Below are 26,926 nucleotides of genomic sequence, written 5' to 3' on the forward strand. Positions count from 1 at the left end.
GCCTATTCTCAAACTGATTTTTTTTTCCAAATTAAGTTGCTGGAGTATTGCGGTAAAATATTTTCCTTTTCTTACTTCCTACTGCCGCATTCTGGTTCTTATCCTATTGCATCTCTGTCTATTTTTAGATGGAGGTTGGTCCTCTTGGAAAAGAGAATCCTCCTAAATCCAGAAGACTATGGCAACATCTGTCAGGCAGAAGCCTGAACTGGCTGAGGGGTTGTAAATTCCTGCCCTGACAAGGATCTTTCTGACTTCTTTAGCACTTTATTACCCCAATCACAGTCGTGAATTTTTGCTGAATTAGTGGCATTCTGGCCCTGTGTCTGAGCCTTTCAAAGAGAAAACACAATATGCTGTCCATTGATAGGGTGGGCCGGGGTATGGATGGCTAGGAGGCAATGCAGTTACAGTCTGGATGGAACCCAACGTAAATGTTTTGCCATTAGCATTCTTGTTAATTAGATACTCATGGTAAGCCTCAAAGTGCCAATATATGAATTTTTTAAAAAAGCACATTTGGATTTTCCTGTGCTGTGTATTATTGCTTAGTTCTTCCTCATCAAAAGCAACTCATTTCCTCTCTTCAAGCAGGACAATACTTCCACTTTCTCACCAAGGCTGGCCGGTTAGTGTAGCGAAATTCGTCCAGTATGAAAGGACATCAAATTTACATGGGGAGTTCTGACTCTATTTTACGCTTCAGTGTGAAAGGTAGAAGGAAGGTATTGTTCTATTGAATACTTCTGTCTCCATGTCTTCCATCTTGCCCATCCAATTACTAGTTGACATTTAAAGTATTTGGTAGTGGCTTTATGGGACACTATTGTGATATTCTGTCAAGGTTTCATAGTCCCCACAGTGGAAAAATACCTCTGGTTTCTTGTCAATTACAGTTCTTGGCAGATAGTAAGCACCTAATAAATATTTGTTGAATGAATAATTGAGTGAATTTGTGAAAGTATAGGAAATGTTAACAAGAGAAGAATATAAAGTTCTTGAAAGATGCTGCTGAGAATGATTTAGTGTTGTGGACGCTTAAAGTCCAAATTCTGAGATTAGCTGGCAACCTGTTGAAATGAAGACTCCTTAATTTAAATAATTTGGTGCAGATTTTCAGACTTTATTCTTTAGCTGGTACAAATTAGCCATTATTTGTTTCCAAGAATTGTCAGATAGTATTCAGTTTTCCAAATCTGGTATTTTAGAAGGCAGTGGAATCCTCTAAAATGTCGTACTTGGAAGACTGCCTACAATTCAGAATAAATAATTTTTATAGTTCCAGAGAGACTAGAGACTTCTTGGAAAATTCTGTGCCTATCTGTTGTTTTATATTTTCCTTGCTAAAGAATAATGCTGGAAGCATGATGCTAACCAGTAGGAAAAATTGGCATTTCAGTCTACAGGAAGCTTGGCAAAAGTCTTTTTCTGAACATGCTTTTCTTTCTATTAAAGTTTGATTGTGAATCATGTGGGTCTAAATGTGAAGGTGTATTTTTCCAGCTGACCATGGTACATGTGACAAGCAGACTGTCTCTAGTGCTCTATTAGCCTACTGTGGTGCTAATGCCTTATGAGGTGAGCACCATGATCATGTTCATTGTACAGAGAGGTAGGCAGCAGAGTAAGCGTATATTCTTTAAAGAGCTACATATTGGGACAAATCCCTTGTGAAGTCATGTGTGCTAAACTTTATGCTGAATATTTAAAATCAAAGGACTATCTAGAATCCCAGATCCCACCAGTGTTCCTCATAACTTTACTCTTTTAATCTAGGAATCGATATACTCAGGAGGCATCTTTTTCTTCAAGATTCTCTTTACTGTTATTTTCCTCAATGACATGCCATTTAGATTGCCAGATAATCTAGAAGTTTGCTAGTATCCCTCGTGATTGATCATTTATTCTGCCTGTGTATTCCATGGTGTTCTTTGTGCATATTATTTTTAATTAAAATATAATAATTGTACATATTTATGGGGTACAGAGTGATATTTCAATATCGGTATACAATATGTAATGATCAAATCAGGGTAATTAGCATATCCATCACCTCAAATATTTATCATTTTTGTTTTGAGAACATTCAAAATCATGCTGTCTTCTAGCCACTTGAAAATACTCAGTAAATTGTTAACTATAGTCACCCTTCAATGCTATAGAAAACTAGATTCTCCTATGTAGTATTCTATAGAAATTCCTCCTATCTAGCTGTAATCTTGTATCCTTTAACCAGCTTCTCCCTGTTTTTCTCCCTGTTACCTTTCCTATACTCTAGTAGTTACTATTCTACTCTACTGCTATGAAATCAGCTTTTTTATTTAAGTGTCCACATAAGAATGAGAATATGCAATATTTATCTTTCTGTGCCTGGCTTATTTCACTAAACAAATAGTTACATTTTATTTTTGGTAACAAAAGTCTTTGTAAGGGCCTAGATATTTTTATTTACATGCCAAATTAAGCAGGTAATTTACATGTCTAGGCTGTCAAACATTCAAACGTACTTCCCATTACATGTGGGAGGCTTACTTCATATTTTCTTACTCATTTGCAAAATAAAAATATTGAAAAAAGAACACATATCTTGGGTATCTTCTGCATATAATGCCCAATACAGATGTATTTGAAGAGTTCCATTATTCATACATTGTGAATATAATGACTACCAAAGTATTCTAGCATACATTATTTATAGCTCTCAAAATCTTCTAATATTGAATAACAATGCATTAAAATATAGAATATTACAAAATAGCTTGTATTTATATTATCCTCTCATCCAAAATTCTGTAGATATTTTGGAACTGACTGACATAGAAGCAGTTTGTATTTTCTTGATATATTTCATGTAGTTTCTTGTACCTGGAATACTTCTGTTAAACATATTTACTTGTAGGAATTTCATCCATCTTTCAAGGCCTAGCTACTTATAGTCTTCTGTGATCTCGCTTCTGTGATCTGAACTCCCATAGCTTTTTTTCTCTCTCTTTTTGTTCTTGTCACAATTTATCTTTTTAGTAATTTTTGTGAACAGTCCTTTTATTAATACTAGTTTCTGATGGAAAATTTTGTGTTTTTTTTTTTAAACTTGCAGGGATATTAAGTCTAATCCATCTTACTACATGACCATATATAATGCCCATTATTCAGTAAGCACTCAGTTTATAATTACTAAGGGAATTAATTAAAAATTCTGCAATTTCCATATTCGCAATTCTTTTCATAATTTACCAAATTTGCATTGCTTTTCTTACATTTAGCTTTTCTTATATGTGCTGCCAAGCTTTTACTATTTTCATGTTATCCTGAGAGTTAGGCAAAAAGTAGTTTCTTGAATTTGCAGATGAGTTAAATGAAACGTTTCTGAAGAATGTGAAGTGTATTATTTATCCTGCGACCTGAACAAAATCTGGAGCTTTTGGTGGGGGAAAACAAAAAGAAGGAATTGGGACATCACTCTCATTATCACTGCTCATGCTTCTTCTCTCTCGCTGCCAGTTATGATTTTGGAGGAGTGGGGACTATGACATGTTTCTTTGTATCGTCTCTAGCACAATAGTTTGCTCATTGTCAGTGCTCTAAATGTATGCATAAAATGAATGTGTGAATGAATTTGACATAAATGAATATTGTTTTTGGTACCTCAGCCATTCTTTCCTTTAATCGCTTTCCAGTTTCCCCAGGCTTCTTTTGCATTTATGTTCTCCTTCCAGTCCCTCATATAAAACCCTCCTTTCAGGAAAGAATTGGGTGACCATACTCAACCCAAGATATTAATGGCCAAAAAATGTTAGACTTTTATGGTATACGCATTTAAAAGTGTAGAAGTCAGCCGGGCGCGGTGGCTCATGCCTGTAATCTCAGCACTTTGGAGGCTGAGGTGGGCGGATCACCTGAGGTCAGGAGTTTGAGACCAGCCTGGCCAGCATGGTGAAACCCCGTCTCCACTAAGAATACAAAAATTTGCTGGACATGGTGGCAGGTGCCTGTAATCCCAGCTACTTGGGAGGCTGAGGCTGGAGAATCGCTTGAACCCAGGATGCAGAGGTTGCAGTGAGCTGAGATCACGCCACTGCACTCCAGCCTGGGTGACAAGAGTGAAACTCCACCTAAAAAAAAAAAAAAAAAAAAAAAAGTAGACGTCTTTTCAGATACAAATTAAAATAAATGAATTAAGTTATATGGGATCCTCATTCCCTCATTCATGTTTATAGTGGCCTTTAAGCAGTTTCGATATTACTTGAGGATCCATCAAAATAAATTTTTAGAGATGGGTAGCTAGGCCTCTGTAAATCTTTGCAAAAATTCTAAGAATTTAGACTTAAAGAGGATGATGGAATATTACTTGGGGTAGCTGTCTCTGAAGTAAGAGAAGGGACAAAAGTTATCTAATGAAGAATACTTTTATTCTCATTTGCCTTAAGAATTGCTAGATTCATGTTTTTTGTCCCCCTTTTGGGACTACTAGAAACAATTCAAAGAAGTTTTTGCTGTGCAACTGCTATTAAATGAAGTTTGCAATTGTTTTTATATTTTTCCTCTGAAGTTACCTCACTGTAATAATTACTGTCAAAAGAAACTCTTTAAGAGTTATGCTGTTTACTGTTTTCACTATGCAGCATTTGTTCTGGTTTTCTTTTGGGGAACAACCCTTCTTTCACTTTTGGTACCTGTGGTTGAGGTGGAACTGCCTTTATCCTCCCAAGTCGTAGGGAGTGGGCATTTCATACTCCTGGCAACAGTGATTGGTTCAGAAATAAACATGCTATCCAAGCCAGGCCAGTGAGACTCAATCCTGGGATATTTCCTGGAATTACTGGGAAGGAAACACTGTCTTTCTATTGAGGTTTCTAACCTTGAGCTTCTGATAGTCATCTTTGCCACTGAAAGGGGAGAGCCTGCTTGAGAGAGAGGAGAAAAACCAATTTCCTAATTATACCATTTAAATACTGAGTCCAGGTGTGTTAGAAGGCAGGACTTTTCAATTAAGTGAACCAATAAATTATTTTTTGTTTGCCTGTTGGTTTACTTATTTATTTGTTAGAGATGGGGGTCTCATAGTATTGCCCAGGCTGATCTCAAGTCATCCAGGCTTAAGTGACCCTCCTGCCTTAGCTTCCTGAGTAGCTGGGACTGCAGGTGCATGCCATAGTGCCCAACCGACAAATTATTTTTTGATTAGAAAAAGCTACTTTGAGTTGGTTTTTTATCACTTACACAACTAAGTGTTGTAATGCATACAGCTAAAGTTGCATAACTGCAGAACTGTTATGGTGGATGCGTATATGGATATATCTGATTTGGAGAAATATTTTAATGTCCATTGTCTCACCTAATATTTGCAATTTATTCTAGTTTACTTTTCATGAGCATAAAGGAGTGTGGGTTTTATGATGAAATGTGTTACTGTTTAAACACGTATAGTTTTAGCTGAAATAATGTTATTAGCATTGTCAAAGAATAAAATGCAAATGAGATGATATAAATAGATAAAATCCAGACTTTATATTATTTTGAAAATAGAACAAATTAATAGAATTTCTATATCTAGCTTTCTGTATGTAGTTTTCCTTTTTCCTAAATGAAAGAAGTTGAAATTTGCTTATATTTTTGATATTCACTTATTTATAGCAATTTAATATTTTTATTAGATACACGAGTTCAACACGAATTGGAGAGAGTACTTTATCTGCTTATGTCTGAAGAAATATTCTCTGCTTGTGACATTTTCATATGTTAATCCTTTTCATTAATGTATAATTGTTAATAGATTTGCTTCAAATTAGAGCTCTCACTAGTTTGGAAAACAAAACAAAAATGAATATTGTAGTACAAATTTTGCGTTCACCTAGAAAACATAATCTGGATTTGAAAGAAAATTTATTCTCCAAATATAGCTATGCAAATTCTGCTTGACTTTGGTAAGTCACTGTTAAAGGAGTAATGTTTTTAATTTATATTTCTTGCTATTTTAGGAGATCTGCATTTTGTTTGTGTTTTTATATTGAAATATGCATGTAAAGACTAGGTTGATAGTTTAATCATCTCTCTTAGGCACAGTCTGGACCATTTTGTAGTAAATGTACTTAAAAATCCCAACATTAAAATAATATCCTGTTTTTTTAATCCATGAAATTAAAAGATGTGTATTCTCAATAAAATTTGGTCTTTTTTACCTGGCAAACCTTAAGTGCCAAGGTCTTAAGTTGGCAGTTTTTTCCCTAGCCCTTATAGATATGTCTCTCAGTTATAAGAGCCTCAGATTTAAGTCCCTTGGGTGTTGATACTTTCATTAGGAAAAGATTGGGGTGCTAACTAGTTTGTGAGAGTAAGGGCCTCATTAGAACATTTTAAAATCAGCCAAAACTGAAAAAGTCAATTAACCTTTGAAAGTCCTCGCAGACAACAGCACATTTGGAATAGCATGCACACTTAGTTATACAGGTGGAGTTTCTCAGAGGTAGTAGATTTTACAGTTTTACTATCAGTCATTATGTAGAATTTCCCCTTTCCTCAATGACGCCAAATTTGCAACCAAGACCAAATACAATTTAAAATGGATAAAATTCCTCCTAGGAGGAGCCTTCTCTGACACTACCCCTTTCCTGTTCCTTTAACCCTTCTATGTGGTGATTTTTCTTTTTCTTTTTTTTTTTTTCAGTCACTCACTATCTCCCCTACCCTAAATTGTTCATAGGATAGTATCACATAGTAGTCACATGCACCCTTATTATTATTTTTGGTTAAAAGTTATGTAAAACAATAAGAAAAAAGATAAAACCTCTAATACACTTCCACAGTATGTCATCTGTTTTCATTTTTACCTGCTTATTTCCAGTCCTTGTTCATATCTTTTTTTTTTTTTTTTTTTTTTTTTTGAGACAGGTTCTCGCTCTGTTGCCCAGGCTAGAGTGCAGTGGCATGATCATGACTCATTGTAGTCTCGACCTCCCAGGCCCAAGTGATCCTCCAATCTCAGCTCCCTCAAGTAGCTGGGATTGCAGGCACACGCCACCATGCCTGGCTAATTTTGTTTGTTTTTTGTAGAGATGAGGTTTCACTTCATTGCCCAGGCTGGTCTCGAACTCCTGGGCTCAAGCAATCTTCCTGCCTCGGTCTCCCAAAGTGCTGGTGTTACAGGCGTGAGCCATCGTGCCTGGCCCCTTGCTCATATCTTTTAAAAATGAATTTAATGTAACTGCAATTAGATCATAGATGTCATTGTGTGTTCTTTGTTTCTTACTTAATGTTAAATAATAAATATTTCCCACCACAAAGAGCTTGTCATGACCTACGCAAACACTTAGGGAAGCCCTGGTGTGTCTTATGTCTTTTGGGTCAGAACTGCTATTTGGGCATTACTTTATTTTATTATTTTATTTTTAAAAACTCATTTAAGATTTAAAAACTTTTAAAATTTATTTATTTAGTTTTTGGGTAAATTATAATTATATATATTTATGGGATACACTGTGATATGATATATGTATGCATGTGAAATGTATACATGTGGAATGGTAGAATCAAACTAACATACCCATCACCTTAAATACTTACCATGTTCCTCCTGCCTAATTGCAACTTTGTACCCTTTAACCAACATCTCCCTATTCCTCCCCATCCCCACCCAACCTCTGGTAACCACCTACTGCTCTCCGCTTCTATTGAGTTCAGTTGTTTTAGATTCCACATATAAGGGAGAACATGTGGTTTTTGGTTTTCTATATATTTGGGCCTTATTTTAGATAGTCTTCCTCTTGGCCTTGAGCTATTCTATTTAAAATTAGCCTGAACCTCTTTTTTTTTTTAAACTGAGGGAAGACATTGTTTCTGTCTGTGATGGCAATGCGTCCTAAATTTTACCAATAACTATACAGTTTTTGGTAGGTTTTATCTTCTATCCATTGCATCTGTTGGGATGCTTATAGAGTTATTCTTCTTTAATCTGTGAATATGGTATTATTGGTAGATTTTCTGAACCATTTAGGATAACCGTGACAAAACTTATTTGTTCTCAGTGGATTTTCATTTACACTATAGAATTAGTTAAAATTTAAAGGATATTTGTAACTGTGTTCATAATTAGTCAGTGATTTTCTGTTCTTCTAGTGTGTCTATTTTATTTTGGAATCAAGGATAGATATTCTAGCCTTATAAAATGCATTCAGAGTCATATATATCTTAGTGTGGAAGGAACTCATGATATTATCTCTCCTAGAGGCATTTGCAATCAATTTATGTTAAAGCTCTTAACTGGGAGGAAAAATATTTTTATCTTTAAAGAATTTTGAAACATAAACCCAACATAGCTGTTTCCCCCCAATCCTCTGCCTGTTTTTTTTTTTTTTTTTTGTGGGGGGGTTGGTTAGGGGACTGCAAGAGGAAAGTTACGGGTAGAGAAAATGTTGGTAAAGAATGGAGGTTGTCGCCATAAGGCTCTGTCATAGCAATGCAATTATTTTGGTGATTATCTTTCATACTTTTTGGCAGGCCTATGGTTTAATCCATTGGAATTCAGAAGATAGCAGGTTGATGGCATTGGTTAGGGAAGATATTGATTATCAGAGAAGGTGTTAAATGAACAGAGAAAAAGCCTCTTGCACCAAAGTTAAAGGTGATCTGAGGTTTAAATACCTTAGTCTGTTTATGTACCACATGTCCTTTATAAAGGCAAAAGGGTAGAACTTCTCCTTCAGGTCCCACAATTACCCCATTGGTTGCATTGAGCCATTTATGACATCATTCTTCTTGTAAGTCTTTCCTTGGGGTTAGTTTTAGTCATATTTTTATCTCTATAAAACATCAGGCTGGGAGGTGGTGTGTGCCTGTAGTCTCAACTGCTAGGGAGCCTGAGGCAGGAAGACTCCTTGAGCACTGGAGTTCAAGGCCAGCCTGTGCAACATAGTGAGACCCTATCACTCTGGAAAAAAAAAAAAAAAAATCTGTGGAGGTAGGTGTGGCTTCACATGTAATTTGACCCATGTTTCATCTCATTTCATCCTGTAAAAAATAGTTTAAAACAAATGTTAGAAACTCTAAACTTGGGGCTTTCTAAATATCTGATGTGACTGGTGATGTAATTTCTTTTAAGAGAGTATGCTTACTTTTTTCTGTCCTTATCTGTTCTTCTAATTGTATGATAATTTTAATCAACACAACTTTTAAGCACATACTATGTACCAGATGAGATATATGTATGCATGTAAAATATATATGTGTGAAATGATAGAATCAGGTGAATGGATACGTAGAGACAATGTTCTTAAGGAGTTTGAGCTTTCCTTTTCCGTCTTTGTTCTTTATGGTCCTTTCCTTTTCTGATATGCAAGCACTTTTGTTTCTCTTTGCCTCTCTGTCAAAGCAAAGAGACTTTTAAAAGAAATTTTGAGTTGAAACTAAGCTGCTTCCTTTGAGAAGAATTAGTACAGCTCTCTGAACATGGACTTATTGTTTGTTTAGAACGCAGTGTTAACGAGGGCACAAGCCTTGATTTTTCTATGGACCTATTAGCTTTGCTCTTTTCCATGACCTTGGATGACTGCTGTAATAATTGATACTTGCTAAAGACCAGGTGAGAGGAGTTGGTTGATCAAAACACTAGAAAAATAGGATAAATTGCATTCTTGCCTGTTATTCTTATTTATAAAAGGCAAACCATCACTCAGGGATTTACTTTAAAACAAAATTATTATTAAAATAAGTTGTAAAGGAATGTGGAAAAAATGAAAAGGGAATAAAAATGATTTTATTATGTTATTTATTTTTTTCCTTTCTGTATTAACTAGGTAATTCTTAAGAATGTCTTCTCCATGTCATTTAGTTTCCTTTTTGATATCTTTGGATGCAAGATTGAGCTTTGCTGGCCTTTATTTCTTGTTCCTCGGGTGTTAGTGCCAGCTTTGGCAACCTCATTGTCAGGGCTGGCTCAAATGAAGGAATGAGTGAAGGCTTCTTTTGGAGACCCACTTCACTGGTTATTTTAATTGCTCAGAGGGATAATTGTTGAGTGGTGCAATGGGATAGTATTTCCCTTGCCACAGGGGTTAGGAATTCTGCCCAGTAATCACTCCTATTCCTGCTGGATGTGTGTCTGTGAGTGGAAAGACTGGTAACTGGCTTGAGATATATCCCTAAAGCTACATTAGGGACTCTGTTAGATTAACTTTGGGAAACTGGGGCAATCGTCATGGATACTTTCCTCATTGATCTTTCGTAGAAACAGAATATTTGCAAAGCTTAAAATTAGCTTCTTAATCATCTTATTCTGGGGCACCTTCTCATGTAGTGTCCTCAGACCAATTTTCTTTGCATTACTTTTTCACAGACAAAGCTCTTGGAGGAAGCATAGAGATGTAAGTGATAGGGATTGGACTTCAAAAGAATTTTTATTTTTAAACACTGCTATTGTGGCTATATCTGCTGTTGTAAAGGGGTGTGAAATACTGTTTTCTGGTATTCTGTGGAATAAAACTGTCTGTACTTTCTAAGATATACTAATGAACAAAATTCTGGGTCTAGTATCCATTAGATAGCTCCTCAAACTTAGCTACTTCTGTCAGTGGAAGGGAAGCATCTGAGACAAAAAAGTTTGTAGTTTTGAAAACTTATTAAGGTATAACAGAGTCACAATAATTCAGTACACAAAAATGTGAACTTGTATAGGTCGCATTTTAGGATTAGCTTAATAGCTGTAATTTTTAAATTGGAAGTCAATGGAGATAAGCTGTGATGGGGTTGTTAATTATCTTTTTAAGAATTTTTCTCACTTATTAAAATAAAATGACATCAATTTTGAGTGGCTACATAGACAGCATTAGTTAAAATGGAACAAAACAGAAGCTTCTGCTGATGAGCTTTGGGAGTCATCAAATGACCTTGACCTCTTTGCTAAGAGTGAATACTTTAAAGACCCCAGTTCTTCTTCATCCTTCCTTCTATTTATGACCTTTGCCATAAAACTTTTCAGTGCCCTTCCAATATTGATAGGGCATTTTTCCTCACGACTGGACTCTGAGATCAGTCATTTAGCTTACGTTGGCCAATGGGATGTTAGCTTATGTGACACAGGTAGAGTCACACTCTTGCTCTTTTCTGTCACTATAGAAGAACAATCCTGGACTAGCCTGTTGGAGGATAAGACATATGGAGCAGAGTTGAATTATACCAGTTGTCCCAGCCAAGGCCAACCACAAGATATGTTAGTGAACTCAACTAAAACCAGAGAAATGTCCAGCTGACCTACAGATGCATAAGCTAAATACATGCTTATTGTTTTAAGCCACTAAGTTTTGGGGTGGTTAAACCTGTAGCATTTTTGTGGCTGTATATAATTGATACAACCTCAAATAATCCTCCTTTTCAAATGAGTCCACAAGACAGATGGCACTGATGATCCTCAGTGATTTCTTGTTCCAATGAGAATATTTCCTGTTGGTTTCAAGAAATTTCTAGAGCAAGCTACTCAGGAGTATTTGTGTGAGACTTAAAGTGGATTATGTTTCCTCTATGGGGAATTCTAGAGATATTTTCCATTAGGTCCATATATTAACCTAAAGTATAGCAGTAGCCTTACAGGGCACAGAACCATTTAGTCCATAAAGAAAGATAAAGCAGAAAATACCTACAAGTAGGCAAGTAATTGAGGTAAGTTCATACAGTAGGAAATGCAAAGGACAATATATCCTTTGTCGAGAGCAATTTTGACTAAGGAGAAGTAGCAGTGGGTGGAGTCAGTAAACAGAAGGCAAAAACAACATTTAGAAAAAGGAAACTCGACTTACCTTTGAGCTGGTTAAAGACAACATGGTGTAAAAATCAGTGCTATGAACAAAGACTGAGCTTTCAAACCTTAACTCCATTTATACTCTGCAAGCTCAACTTATTAAAGAGGCAGAGGGGAGAGGGATATGATGGGGAAGTTTGGATGAAAAGAGGCAAAGAGTTGGTTTTGTTGGGGCATGGTTCTTTAATTCATTGTGCTTTGCAGTCAAATGACTGTTGCCTTTTCTAACTTCAGACTGTATACAGTATTGCTATTTCATTTACTTTCTTTTGTAATAGAAAGAATTCTGCCTTTTAGTGATTATATAAAAAGTAGCTGGCTGAGAGTGTTCTGGACAGAAGTAGGGCCTTACTGAACACATCCAAACAGTCACGGCCCTCCATTCATCTGAAGCTGTATTCGGAGAAGGGGTGTTAGATGGGGGACCTGTACTTGGTTAATTCATCATATTACTTGGAAAGGTCCTTATTATTGTGCACAGCAGTGTGGTCACCTGGCGGTAGGTCATTAGCATTTAGTCTTCTTTTCCTCACAACAATGTACAACATGCTAATTAGGATATTCTGAAAGCTAAGTAACCTGTTTTAAAAATCAGACATTTTAATTTGCAGCTTTAATGGCTGTTTTTATAATAACTGGCTTTATTGGGGGTAAAAGCACTTCTCATGTTCCACTAGCAAGGCAGAGTATAACAGAAGCTGACAAAATTAAAAACCTCATAATGCGACCTTTGCCTGGGATAAAAGGCTGTTTCATAACAATTTCCTTTTGTTCTTTGTTTAAGCCATTACTCTAAAAGGAGCCTCCGATTAATCTAAGTAAATGCATCATTACAGTACTAATCCATGTCCTTCTGTCAGTGTCTGTTTTAATTAAATAAGAAATGCTAGCAGAAAGATATCACGCACAAAGCTGTGATTGGAGAAAGAAGCACTGGTTGATCAAGGAAAAGATTAAAAAGAGCTTTAGTGTTTTGTCCATTTGCATAATTCTAGATGCCACAGAGTTTCAGGTTGAAAAGAAAACTTACAAAAGAGTTTAAAAATTTCATTCTTACAGATTTAAAATAATGGGATTTACCAGTGAAATTCTAATCATCCCATTTATCACGTTAAACATTCCACAGCAAGGAGCAGAACGGCTTGGGGTGTGTCTTTTAAACCTTTTATGCAATATTGTCTTGTATCCGTGAAAACATACCTGTCAAATTTTCATGGGTTTCTTCTTATTTTAGGTAAAGTTGATGGTGAAACCTGGTTGTGGGCATACAATGTGATTTATTTTTCCTTTTTAAAGTATCTTGCAACTTTTAGTTTAGTTTTGCTTTTTTAAAAAATGGCTTTCTATTGATAACATGTTAAGAATTTAGGTGCTTAATTGGTTGTTAACAATAAAAGTATATTTAATAAATGCTTATGAAATGAATATTCTTACATTGATACACAGAAACTCTTCTTAGCAGTAGTGTTGCAGAATTCCCGTGGTGAGGGCTTTCTTAATATACCGGCCATTATTTGATGTAATGAAAAGAGAAAGTGTGCAACAGTGAGATTGTTAATTAATTTAGCCTAACAAGATGAAGATAAATGAAGCAAAGCACAGTTTGAATGAAGCAAGAGGTCTTGTTTACAATTTAATACATTTTTATATAATGCAGATTTCACTTGGTAAAAAACAAACAGACCCTCACCCCAAATACCCACTAACAGCAAAAGTACGTCCCTTTTCCACAATTCAACACTAAAATCTTGGTTTGACTTTACAGAAAACATGTACTGTGGCCCCATATGGAAGACACTTTTACAGTGTGTAAACAGTGCTTTTCTACAGCTAAGAATCCTACACTAGTTAACCTTTAACTTCAGTATTTTGTTATTCTCAATATAGACTGGGGATGACCATAAGAATAATTATCTAGAAACCTTTGGGTTTCTTGTTCTCCAGGTTATCCTGAGACATCTTGCTTTAGTTATTTAATAATAATTTTATTTTAATTCTTTTTTTTTTAACCAAAGAAGTTCAAAAGTGGGAAAAGAAAAGAAAAAACAAGCTGTGTGCCTTTTTACATGTGCTTGAATCTTTAGCAATTGTACAGAATTCTTAAATTAGCATTATTTTTTAAAGTCTCCCTTTCAGTGATTAATGAGCTTTATCCAGTCTTGACCTTTTATCATTCTTGTTTTCTGCTCAGAAGTACTTCCTTCCTTCCTACTGTAGTTAGAAAAGACTGTCTCTTATCTTATGTTACTGTAGGCAGTGGTAACAGGGCTCTCTACAAATGGTGTTATTATGGTCACTATGTTTTTATCTCAGGGGTCACGAAAAAATCCATGCAACTGCTTCTAAGGATTTCAATAAATAGGACTTTTTATCCAGACAATCGCCTTTTATGTTACTTTTAAACAAAACTACTAGTCCATCAAGAGTTTCAAAAGAAAACAATTCTACAGAGTGCCGGTATGGCCGCACAGACCAATCATCATGGCACCCATTCTCCAGTCCTTTATTTTTCAAGTCCACAACAATAGGTTGTTGATTCAATGGACAAGACCAGAACAATTAAGTTCTCTGTTTAGCAGCAGTGCAGCATTTTAATGCCCTTCTCTAATAATGGTCTCATTATTGTTATTCTAAGACTGGGCCTCAGGAGGAGGAATATTTGCTGGAGGTACGTCATTATTTTGCAAATTTCGATTAGCTCATCATGTTGTCTGTAGTGTGAAAATCGTAGCTAATTAGGGCAGCCAGTTAGACTACCAGCTTTTGAGCTTATGAGTTAAAAGGTAGCATACTTGATAGGCCAGTGATGTGAAAAAGGTGGTAAAAAGGAGGATTAGAGCAGTTGCCTTAGTAACTCCAACTTCCATCTGTGAGGGAACAATGGACTTGTGTTTCTCCCCCACCTTGGTGTAAAAATTGGTTTTGTTTTGAAAGGACAGGGTTCTTTTTATGACAATCTGGAATTCAGCCCAACTGAGTGTAGTTTTAGTTGTTAGGAGAGACCATTGGGGATAGGAAAGATGAAAGGTCATGGTGAGCTTCAAGGACATGAAAGGTTGTTGTCTCATGTAACAATAGTAGATTGTTTTTTTTCTAATATTTCTAGCCAGCCCCTAAGTCAGGTGATGGAACAAATACCTACAGTTTAGTCAGGTGAAACAGGAGTGGGTGGAGGAAGGAAAGAAGAAAAATGGGGTAAGACAGAGTTTGTATTTTGTTAAAATAAAATGAAAGGGTAACTCCAGTCTGCTTTCATTAAACAAAGCGATATTTCTTTGTCACCATCTCTGAGATTCCAGTGTGCTTTGGGTGGTTTGCTTCTGTGGGCCATCACATCTCTGGGAAGCTCTCCAATGTGTTAGGAAATGTGATTTAAGCTTTCTTCCTGAACTCCCAGAAGGACCAATGATGTGATACTTAACAATAAATTTAGTTGTTTTAGCTTTCTCACGTTATTGGTGTTCTTAAAAGGTTTTCCTTCAAATGCACACTGAATAAAATGAATGATAAATATGAAAGAAATTTGTTTCACCACTCTACGGGATTTTATCATAAATTTTATGACTTCAATCACTGAAAGTTTACAGGAAACTGTTTAGATGTTGCTGCAATAGCGACACAAATTTTTCTCTATGTACGTAAGAAAATGCCACAAATTTAAGAGCTGCTGGGGTTTGTATACAGAGGAGGCAATAGAAAAAGAGTGAATACAGTGTTTTTTGTTTTTTTTTGTTTTCCCTCAAAACCAAATCACCCTTTCTGGGTTTAAAATACTTTATTTCAGCAAAATGAATGACTTGTATTTTCCTTCCATATCAATATTAAAACATTTAGGGTTGTTGGTGGTGGTGATGTGTGTATGTATGTTTTAAGAACTAGAGAGTGTATAGGAACAAGTGTACTTTTTCTTTTCTAAGCAAAAACATCATCTCTTGATGATTTGAGAAACCTTCATATTTATTCTTCTCTGTAGTCCCAAAACAACCTTTATGTGATTGAAGCTGGACTTGGTCCAGGGGGTTGGGGAGATTTTCAAATTCTCTTTTAATCCTTGGTCTTTGTTTCTTGTTCTAGCCAACCATCCTATTGCTGTATCCTTTATTCTTTTGAGAAGCTGTGTTCCTTTGATTTATTATAGATACCTCATAGACTTAAAGTAATATAATGAAACTTTAGAGCTTAATGACTTTTGAGGTCTCCTAGTCCAAATCTTATGTTTGAAAAATTTAAAAAGTGAGACTGGAAAGTTGAAATGACTTGCCCAAGACAACTTGACTAATTAGAGGTAGACAGCTGCCATTTGCTACATGGTTTAAATATAAATACTGAAATCAAAAGAAGACTGGAAAAGCATTATAAAAAAACATGTCTAACTTGTTTACTGGTCATTTTAGTGGTTGAGGGGAGATGGAATAAAGCTAACACCTGGTAGTCGTGGTAGGGTCTGGGATTCACATAAGATTTTTTTTGGTAACTATTAACGCTCCATTTTAAATAAATGGAGATTTTTTTTCCCTGTCAAAAACAAACAACAGACAACAGCAGCAACAACAACAAACTCCAGCAGAACTGGGAAGGTACTAGCATAGGATCCAGAATCTGCAAACCTTTCTTGGTCCAGTCACTGTGTGAGATACTTTCATATGCATTGTTATAATTTACAATTTAAATACTATTTCTAGTGTAGTAAGTTAGTTAACTGTTATTTTTCCTAGTTTTTGTATTTGTAGAAAGGGATCCAATGTTATTCAATTTCATTAGGTGTTATGAGACATAAAAATTGGTATATAATTGAAAAATGCAATACACATTTGGCAGAATATTGTAAGACTGCAAATTTGTGCTTTATGCAAACACAGATATCACAAAACAAATATGGACTATAATGTTTAGATCAATATAAAGGCCATGGTTTGTTTTTGGCACCATTCAGAAAGTATTTAGAAATTTGGGACTATATTTAATCATAAAGGAGGAAATAAAATAACTTATAATTTTACCTTATTATTTCGTAATGAAATTTACTTCCTAGTAATATTTTGGTATATTTCATATAAGCCTTTTATCTACGTATGTATGAGAAGAAAGAACATGTCTAGCTTGTTTACTGCTCTCTCTCTGGGGCCCAGAATAGTGCCTGGCTCATAGAAGGTACTCAAAAAATAGTTGTTGAGCAAATGAAAAAAATTTTCTGCAAGATTGGATCATATCATATATACATTTTTGTATCTAAAAATTCACTTTATTGATTTTTTTATGTTAATAGTCTTGGAGAACATTTTTAATCACTACATCATATACCATCATATGGAGGTACCACAATTTGTTTTACCATTACATTAGTGACTTATAGCTTTTCGCTATTATAGTACAAAAGTACATTTATAAGAATATCTTGTTTATTATTAAAGTGGTAAAAATGTTAACATGGATGAAAAATAACTCCCGTGATTGTAGTATAATGATCTCACCAAACTTCATCACCTCCTTCAACTTTTTGCTTAAATGTCTTCTTAGTGAGATCTACCTAGAGCATCCTATTTAAAATTGCAACCTGCCAAACATTCCTGTTCTCTCTAATGCTGTTCTATTTGTTTCCAGAAACTTTTTCAATATTGAACATACTATATAATTTGTATATCTTTTAAATGTATTGGCTTTCTTTCCAAGTGGAATATAAGGTCTATAATGGCAGGTAATTTTTGACTGTTTTTGTTGCTCATACTCGCCAGTGTCTTGAACAATGCCTAGACCATTATACATGTTCAACAATATTTATTGAATGGTTTATTGAAACTTTAAAAAATTGAACTTTTTAAAAATTTGATATTCTTCAGTTTCAATGGAACTGAAACTGTCTTTTTTTTAAGTTAAGAATCCTTTTTTCTTCATGTGGGCAACTCTCATCAACCAATTTTTGCACTGGCTAAAACTTCCATTTTCTCCCTCTGAACATGTACATGTTAGCTAGTTAAATCAAATCATGGCACTTGATTGAATCTTAGGGCAATGTTGGATAAAGTCAAATGTCATGTAACAAATACCCCAAGCTTTTACTTCTTCAAGTCAGTCTGAACTCTGTCTTTAGGTAGATGGTTTTGGATGAGAAATGTCACCAGTATCACTCCTTATCCCTTTCCTCATCTGGAAGTCCTTCTGTTAAGAACCTTAAGGCTTAAGTATGAACTGGGCAAACTCAGGTTAATCTGATTATTTATCTATACTTTGGGATGATTTTGCCTTAGTCTTCCCCCAACTAATATTGGTCATATTCTTAAAATTTCCTTAGGAAAGACATTCTACAAACTTCTATTTACTTTTTCACTGTATATGGCTTATATTTTCCTTTAAAAATAATACAGTACTCAGGAGGCTGAGGTGAGAGGATCACTTGAGTTTAGGCGTTCAAGGTTGCAATGAGCTATGATAGTGCCACTGCACTCCAACTTGGTCAATAGAGTGAGACCCAGTTTCTTAAAATAAAATAAAATAAAAATAATATAAAACAATAAAAATATTACTGCTTTAAGTTATCTGTGGATGTTAATTATAATCTTTTATACAGTAGCAATTTATATAGCTACAGTAATCCCTTATGTTTATATGGTATTTATAGTTTCAAAGCTTTTTAATAAACACGATCCTGTTTAATTATAAAAATAACCCTATGAGACACACAGACCTGGTTTATTATATTCATTTTACAGATGAGGAACTGAAGCACAGAAAAGTTAAGAGACTTAGTCTAGATCGTAAATCTAGGAAGTGGTAGAGTGGCCAAGAAAAATCTGTTTTCTGAGTTCTACTAGTTCAGTAATGTCTTTTCTTTCTTTTAGTCACTTTAACCTTCTCTCATAATCATCTTTTGAATCATCATCTTTTTGTTGACCTTTCTTAAAAGATTCTATGAAAATAAAAAATAAATGATTAGAATTTCAATTTTTAAAAAATCTTATTTTACTTGGTCTACTAGTCATTCCAGTTCTCAAGGGTTTTCCTTTAGGTTTTTATGGGGTTTTTTTCCATAGCCTTTATCTTTTCCTTAATTCTGGCTATGAACATGGCCTTTTGTAGCAATTTGTGAAACCACTGGCTGCCATGTCTGCCTTTTGACCTTATAGAAGAAATACATAAAACAGGATATTAAAGAGTTTCATAAAGCAGAGAAAGGAAAAAAAAATCTAGGGTAAGTGGTACTTAGAGACATAGGCAGCTAGGCCTCAATAAGACCCATAGACAACAAGTGGAGTTAAAGAACAGATTCTAGTTTTTTTTCTATAATGGAGTATAGTTATTGGTGTCAGTTGTCCAACCGTTTAGCTAATACATTGTGTCTGCTATATTAACTTTCTCCCAAGACTGTTCCTATCTTAGTAGACCCTTACTACTCTGCCCCACACCCGCTACGATGAATAGGACTTGCTTATTCACATCCAGAAATATGAAATGTATAACCAGCTAAAAGGCCAGGGAATGGTTATGGTTTTAGATGGACTACTGCACTCAGCTACAGAAAAACAAGGTGGAATCTTAGTTATTGGAATGAAGACAAAAGGTCAAGGTCAAACTAGCAATAAGGTATATAATTTTATTCTGAATTCTAAGGGATTGTGTTGGAGTCCTTCTTAGGTAAGTTTAAGGTGATCCTAGAGCAGTGGCTCTCTAACTTTTAAGGTATGTAAGAATCACTTGGGTGGTTAGGACTTGTCAAGTGGGGCCCAGGTGTCTATATTTTTTGCAAGCATCCCAGATTATTCTGATGCAAGTGTTTATAGATTGCATTTGCAGAAAATTGCCATGAAGCCTGGGATGACATTTATTGTAGGATAAGGGACCATGTCACTACAACTGTTGAGAGAGGAGACATTTGGAATTTGAAAGTCAGACCTTTTTACTAAGAGAAAAATGTATGTCTTGTGCTCAGAGCTGAGTTTTGTTTATCTGCATATAAAAAAGCAATAAACATGGGCTGGTATGCACTGGACTGGTGTGCTGTAAGCCTATTAGGTTTTTCTCTTCATGTATCTTGTATCTTGTGTTTATCACCTGAATGCTTTTGTAATATCTAACAAAGATTTATACCTTTTAGTGTAAGGCTGATTATTCTTTTGGGCCTAATTTAAACTGTACCTCATTTTTACTTTCCTTTTGATATCTGCCTGATTAAATTTCCCCTGTTCCTTCTACCTTCATAAATTGATTAGCATGAGTTGGGCAGACTGCTGTAATGCTAAGGGTTAACCAGAAGAGAATTACAAATGAACTATCTAGAAAGTTGATTATTAATCCAGCTAGAGAAGAAATATGCTTTTACTTAGCAAGAATGAGTATCCAAAGAGCTGATAATATTGTTCAGGCAGCGGGGTGGAATGGCAGAGCTTGGTAAGTAAAACAAAACTTGGAATTAATCTTTTATGTCCACTTTTTAAAATGATTAGAATGTTGATATATTTAAACAATTAAGTCTAAGATGAATTTACAAGCTGCTGGAACAAATCTAAAAAGTTCTAAATCTGTTTGTTAATGAGATCCCTATACATGCTGTTGGTAGACAGTAACTAAAAAGTATTTACATAAGTAGATAAATATATTTAATTTTGAATATTTATAAAAATACATGATTAGATTTGTGATTAAGAACAAGGAAATGGGCATGGAGAAATGATTACTAAAACGATCTAAGTCCAAACCTCAAGGAATATAAACTGAAGAATCTTCAGTGACAAACTCTCTTGTTTTTTTCACAAGAGGAAGTTCTGGGTTCTTAGGTATTAAAATATAATTTAAAGTAAAATATTCACGTAAAGATTCAGTGAGGTATTTTCCAGATGTCTAGTTAACAAAAACTGTTATAGGTTCTGATATTTTTGGGGTCTCAGTACTTATTTCATTATGATGTTTAATAAGGACTTTTCTAAAGACAGCTTTTATGGTATTTGTGAATTGCAAGGAAAGAGAAATGAGAGGCTCTGTGCTATTTGTACAAAGAAAATTAAGTGAAAAGATATGATTTTAATAATGTTCTTCCACTAAAGACTGCTCCTCCTGTTATAGAAGAAATTTTGATGTCAATATTCAATTCTATAAGATTGAGATTTTGCATAAATTACTTCATATTACAAAAATGAACCTTTTAAGCATAATGTGGACCATACATTATTGAATATTATTGAAACTCTGTGTAATCATAAGTCATTTCAATGTACTATTGTTGTACTTAGGAGAAGTTAGGAAACATATTAAACTTGCTTTACATTGCAATTCCACACAAACAAATGCACATTTTCTTTCAGTGTACATCTTGAGTGGGAATAAAAACAATTCAAATTAGCATTTTGTCATTTAATGCTTAAATAAGCACAGAAAAAATCTTTTTCAAAAACTAAAAATTCAGTGTTGGAAATCTACATTATATGTGTGCATGTGTTTGTGTGTGTGTATTTGTGAAAATACACAGTATACATGCATTCAAAATGCCAGAGCACTATTTAGTCCTATATACTCAGCTTTTGTTAGTTCTAATGTTCTGGCCTATATTTAAGACTGGGAATAGTAGATTATTGTAAGTGAAATAATAAAAATAGTTAACATTTATTGAGCTCTGTGAGCTAAATGCTTTGTTTTTAATCTCATTTAATCCTCATATTAACTCTGTACTTGTTGGAAAGCTGTAAAGATTATAGTGTATGCTAAAACAAAAGATAAGCTAATTAAAGAACCCCTAACATCTGATGCTAAAAGTCTAGAGAATAAAGGCTCAGGAAACAAGATATATAAGAGGGGAGATCTCTAAATTCTATGTGCTTGAATTTCTCAAAATTGAAAGATTTGATATGAGCCTGAGGAAGAAGAGGGAAGGGAAATGAATCAGTGAATTCTTAGCATTCATTAATTCTTTAAACAATTTTTATTATGAAAATTTCAGTCATATAAAAATGTCTAAAGAATGGTATAAATATCTGTGTTTATAAGAAATAAAACATTACCAATACAGTTGAAGCCTTTTCTAGTTTTCTATCCCCCTGTCTTCATGCTAGTGATAATGACTCATGCATTTTGTGTCTTTCATTCCCATGCTTCTTAAAAAAAATATGCTTAAATTCCATATTCCTTGTATGGTAGGGAAAACCCCACCTACCATTCTTTGGGATCCAAGAAATACTTTTTCTTGGCTTCCTATTATACTTTAATTAAACAAACAAAAATATTCTTAACATAAAAGACCCTGGCCCCACAAAATCTGACCCCTGTATTGCCAGCCTCAGCTCTTGTCTTTCTCCCAAATCGTTCTTTCTGATCCACCTACTGTACTGGTCTAGTGTCAGTTTCTTGGACCCTCTAAATTCTTTTCTACACCAAGATATTCACATAATGCTGTGTTCTCGCCTGGAATGCACCTCTTTCCACTCTTCATCAGAATGATTCCTATTCATTCTTCAGGTCCCTGTTTAAATGTCATTTCTTCAGAGAAGCCCTCCTTGCTCCTTCCAATGCAAACCTTGTCTCCCTGCAAAGATCTTGTTTCTCATCCTTTATTTTATAGCAGATATTGCAATTTGAAATTATGTATCTGTGTGGTTTTTGTTTAGTGTCTGTCCTTCACTCCGGACTGGCCCATTTTGTTCTTGGATGTTTTACTTAGCATGTAGCACACACGGTCTTGCACATTATAAGCAGTCAGTAAATATTTGTTGTTGTTATCAGGAAGAGGAATGTAGTGAATGAGAAAGAGTGAAAAAAGGGAGATTGAGAGAAAGCAAAGTACATAAAAATAGAGTCTGTTGGTTGGTTTGGATATACCGTTTAGAGAAAATTATGCAACTTGATGCTAGCTAAGATTGGGGTGAGGGTGGTGGTAGAAATGTTTTTGTTTCTTAATATCTAGCTATAAAACATTTAACAGCTTTTCTTCATTGTTGTTTCTTGTTTTTCAGTGTAGTCTGTCACTTTGTGTCCTCGCTTTGGGGAATCTGTATTCCTGGACACAGGAACTGAACTTTCAAATTATAAACTCATGGAGCAGCCCCAGTGGCTATAATCTTATTGTGGAAATGCTATAATGGGCTCTAAAAATCTGGAAAAATTTAGGACACAGTTGAGAAAAAAATACCTAGTATTTTTGCAAAGAAAAGCCATGAGACCACATGGAAGGGTTTTAAGGTAGATAACAATAACTAAAATATTCATAGTGTTGCCAGTTGCTAAAATATTGGTAGACACTTTTGTTTTCCTTCAGGAGAATATAGAAAAGGTTATAAAAACATGAAAAAGAAAATGAAGTCAGTCTGAGAGGATGGCTGGGTTTTATGAAATGTCAGAATATACTTATATTGTATTCTATGTAAATCTTTGCTGGCATTTGTAATTAAGTCCAAGGCTAAAAGATTATGCTGGAACTTTTTTTGTTGGTGATGAGGGAAAAGGAGATAAAAAAGAGGATTTAATTAAAATGTTTTGGTGTTAAAAGGAGGGGATTTATAGAGTGTCTCACTTGAGGTCATAGAAGGTGCCATTATTAATAACATTGCACCTTATGTTTTTATTACATGTTATACTTTCAAGTGAACTTTTTCGTGTATTATCTTATACATTTTTTTACTTATCTGCATTTTATTTTAGAGCAGTAAATGACTATGGAATTATAATGGTGCCTTTTTCCATCTTCTTCAATGATATGCATAGTAAAAATACAATTAAAAGTTTCAATCTCACAATATTTGGAAAGATGAAAAGTCAGTAGATTCCTTTGAGGCCTTATAGTAACCCTGTGAGATGGTTAAAGTAGAGCTATTATTATCTTTGTTTCACAGCTAGGAAAACTGGAACAGAAATCAGAAAAAAGCCAGGACTGAAACCTTGTTTTTCCTTTTTAAATGCATAGGTGTAACTTTCTAGATAAGATGAATATTCACCTCACCCCTGCACTCCCAATAAGATTAAGATTGTAAGTTAGGTTCTTCTAAGGACCAGGATGAATTAGGTGGATGTCCTTCATAAGTTATCTAGATTTGAAAGTTTTATTTTTTCTAATTTTCTAAAGATGCAAAGTAGTTAACAATTTCCAGCATATGGAACTGAGATGGTTAAAGGCATGTAATTAGCAGAGACACATTACTAAGCCTAATTACAGGTTAAGGTTTATTGGATGAAGTTTAGTGGTTAATTCCTTGCCTGATATCTTAGGGTTCCAAAAATAAGACGACACGGGTGTGGGCTTAAAAGAATGAAATAGCATAATTTTTAGTAAATGAGCTGTGGCTCAAATGAAGCCATGTGATAAAGCAGAAGATAGTAGCCTCTTGGGTAGACAGCCAAGTCACATGAGCTGAAGATGGGTTGGTGCCCATTTAAAAGATATTTTAAAAGAGAAAGTGAAGAGCAATGTGTATGTCACTTATATATACATGTGCAGGTAGGTAGAGGGATATTTTTTTGAAAACAAATGCCAGGAAGTATTTTTAATGATTACCCAAGGAGGCTGTTGCTTCATTAAGGTAAAAGCCAAATCTTGTTGTTTTTTTTCCAACTGAACAAATAGCCTAGTTGCAGGGAAATTCAGTTTCTTACACTTTCCTGGGCTCATTGGCAAAAGCTTCCCTTAGGTTAAAAGAATGAAGCATGTTTATTCTGAAAAACAGAAATCTTAGAATTCAGTAGGTATCCTGAGATGGCTAGAGTGCTGTCATAGGGAAAAGAGTGAAACTGTGGAGCGCTAGACTCAAGTTAGTAGTTGAAAGTCTCAGGGAACCAGAGTCACGGGCAAGCAGAAAAAATAATTTTGTAGCAGTTATGATTGACTAAAAATGGAATGCGCTTTTTGTTGTGATGATGAAGGTCTTGTCATTAGAAAGAATTAAGGACTTGACAGGTTAAAATGTTGAGTTATTCCAAATTATTTCAATATTGAAGTTTATGAGAAGATGTCCTCTGTGAGTCACCTGGCTAAGACAGGGAAGTGAGTCAACTTAAGGGACAAACATATATTCCTCTATTATGTGAAGCCAATAATGAAGTTCATGAAGGCCAGATGTACTTTCTGGGTTGCTCAAGCATATGAATAATAAAAAAAGGTGTGTTTTTATCTGTGGACAGCCAATTGATATCTGGAATTACCCCAAGTAAGAACTTTAGACTTCACCATGTATCCCCAAACCTCATAAGAATTGGTGTGAGTGGAACTGTATTATAAAGGGAAACAAGAGAAATCATTTTGTTTCTCCACAGGGTCCAGATCTGGAAAATAAGAATTTTAATCTGCATTTGGAAGAACAGGTTTTAAAAGTAGTAATAAATTAATTTACTTATCTTAAAAAGCTTCCGATCTTCTGGCACATTAAAAAGATAATAGATCACATGTTTAAGCACTTTAGAGATTTTCTGTTATTTTAGTTTCTCTTACTGAGGTAATACTTTCATTTAAAACATTAAGTATATTTTAAATTTAGACAAGTAACACACAAATACATTCTTATTGTAGAACAGTGCCTGGCACATAGTGGACTATCATTAAGCATTTGTTGAATTAATAATTATTGAAAAAAAGATGAGCAAAATTTTTCTTAATGTGCTTTCTCACCCTAAAGACTATTTCTTTTCCCAAGTGTAACTATTATTTTCAATTTTCTTTATATCCTTTCAGACTTCTTGTATAATCACATACAAATATATACCATTATATAGAAATATGCAGCTTTATTTCGTGTCAGGGTAACAGTGTCCCCTTTTACACATATTGCTTTATACTTTACATGCTTTTTTTCACTTAAGATTATGGCTTGGAGCTCTATGTCATTTTATATAGCTTTATCTCATTTCCTTCTACATAATATTTTGTACTATATATGTACCATTGTTGTATTGCTAGACATCTGAGTTATTTCCAATTTAAATATTCTCAACTGAAATTTTAGGTATTTAAATATTGAGGATGGCAAAACCTGACATCTTTTAAAATATATAAAATCAGTACAGAAAGTTTCTACTTGGTAGAGTTATGAAAATTAAATAGAAAGATAAAGGCACCTAGCACTCAGTGGACCTTTAATAATTAGTCCTCTCCCTTCCTTTCATCTTCTCTGAAATCATTTGCATGAGGGTAGGATTGAAAGAATAAGGAAATATGATCTTTCACATACTCATTTTCATCTTCACTTATATGTTATTTGTATTGCTTACTGAATGTTTAATTCCCAAACTGAAGGCTGTTGAAGGTGTTGACTGACTTAGTGCCTCTTTCACCCATTGTTCTTTAATGACTGGCTGAGGAGGAACATGTTTACTAATAATGAATTAATTCATTCACTGACTAAACATCAATTTGTACCTACTATATGCCAGGGACAAAGAGGATAAAATGAAAAGACATCTGATTCTTGCAAGAATCTTACAAATTTCTCAGCAAGACAGACACATAAACTAATAAATGAATAATGTGACAAGAGCTTGGGTAAATCAGGGATGGGAACAACTAGATGAGTAGTTAGGGAAGGTTTCTTTTTTTTATTAATATACTTTAAGTTCTGGGTTACATGTGCAAAACATACAATTTTGTTACATAGGTATACATGTGCCATGGTGGTTTGCTGCAACCATCAACCTGTCACCTACATTAGGTATTTCTCATAATGTTATCCCTTCTCTAGCCAGTGTGTGATGTTCCCCAGTGTGTGATATTCCCCTCCCCATGTCCATGTGTTCTTATTGTTCAACTCTCACTTATGAGTGAGAACATGTGGTATTTAGTTTTCTGATCTTGTGATAGTTTGCTGAGAATGATGGTTTCCAGCTTCATCCGTGTCCCTACAAAGGACATGAATTCATCCTTTTTTATGGCTGCATAGTATTCCATGGTGTATATCTGCCACATTTTCTTAATCCAGTCTATCACTGATGGATGTTTGGGTTGGTTCCAAGTCTTTGCTATTGTGAATAGTGCCACAATAAACATACATGTGCATGTGTCTTTATTGTAGAATGATTTATAATCCTTTGGGTATATGCCCAGTAACGGGATTGCTGTGTCAAATGGTATTTCTGGTTCTAGATCCTTGAGGCATTGCCACATTGTCTTCCACAATGGTTGAACTAATTTACACTCCCACCAACAGTGTAAAAGCATCTGTTGTTTCCAGTCAGGGAAGG

General features: G+C 34.7%; 1 protein-coding gene across 14 annotated transcripts in view; it reads left to right on the top strand.

Annotated features, from left to right (window-relative positions):
- The window catches only part of SOX6 (SRY-box transcription factor 6), a 757,470-nt gene that overhangs the window by 291,175 nt on the left and 439,369 nt on the right, over positions 1 to 26,926 (top strand). For 2 of the 14 annotated variants that reach the window (XM_054523679.2, XM_009246559.3), the window contains exon 1: positions 14,477 to 14,980. In XM_054523679.2, the coding sequence (XP_054379654.1) occupies positions 14,976 to 14,980 (5 nt within the window). In that variant the 5' untranslated portion in view covers positions 14,477 to 14,975. 14 annotated transcript variants of the gene reach the window in all.

Source organism: Pongo abelii, chromosome 9 (assembly GCF_028885655.2).
Source record: "Pongo abelii isolate AG06213 chromosome 9, NHGRI_mPonAbe1-v2.0_pri, whole genome shotgun sequence".
Taxonomy (NCBI): domain Eukaryota; kingdom Metazoa; phylum Chordata; class Mammalia; order Primates; family Hominidae; genus Pongo; species Pongo abelii.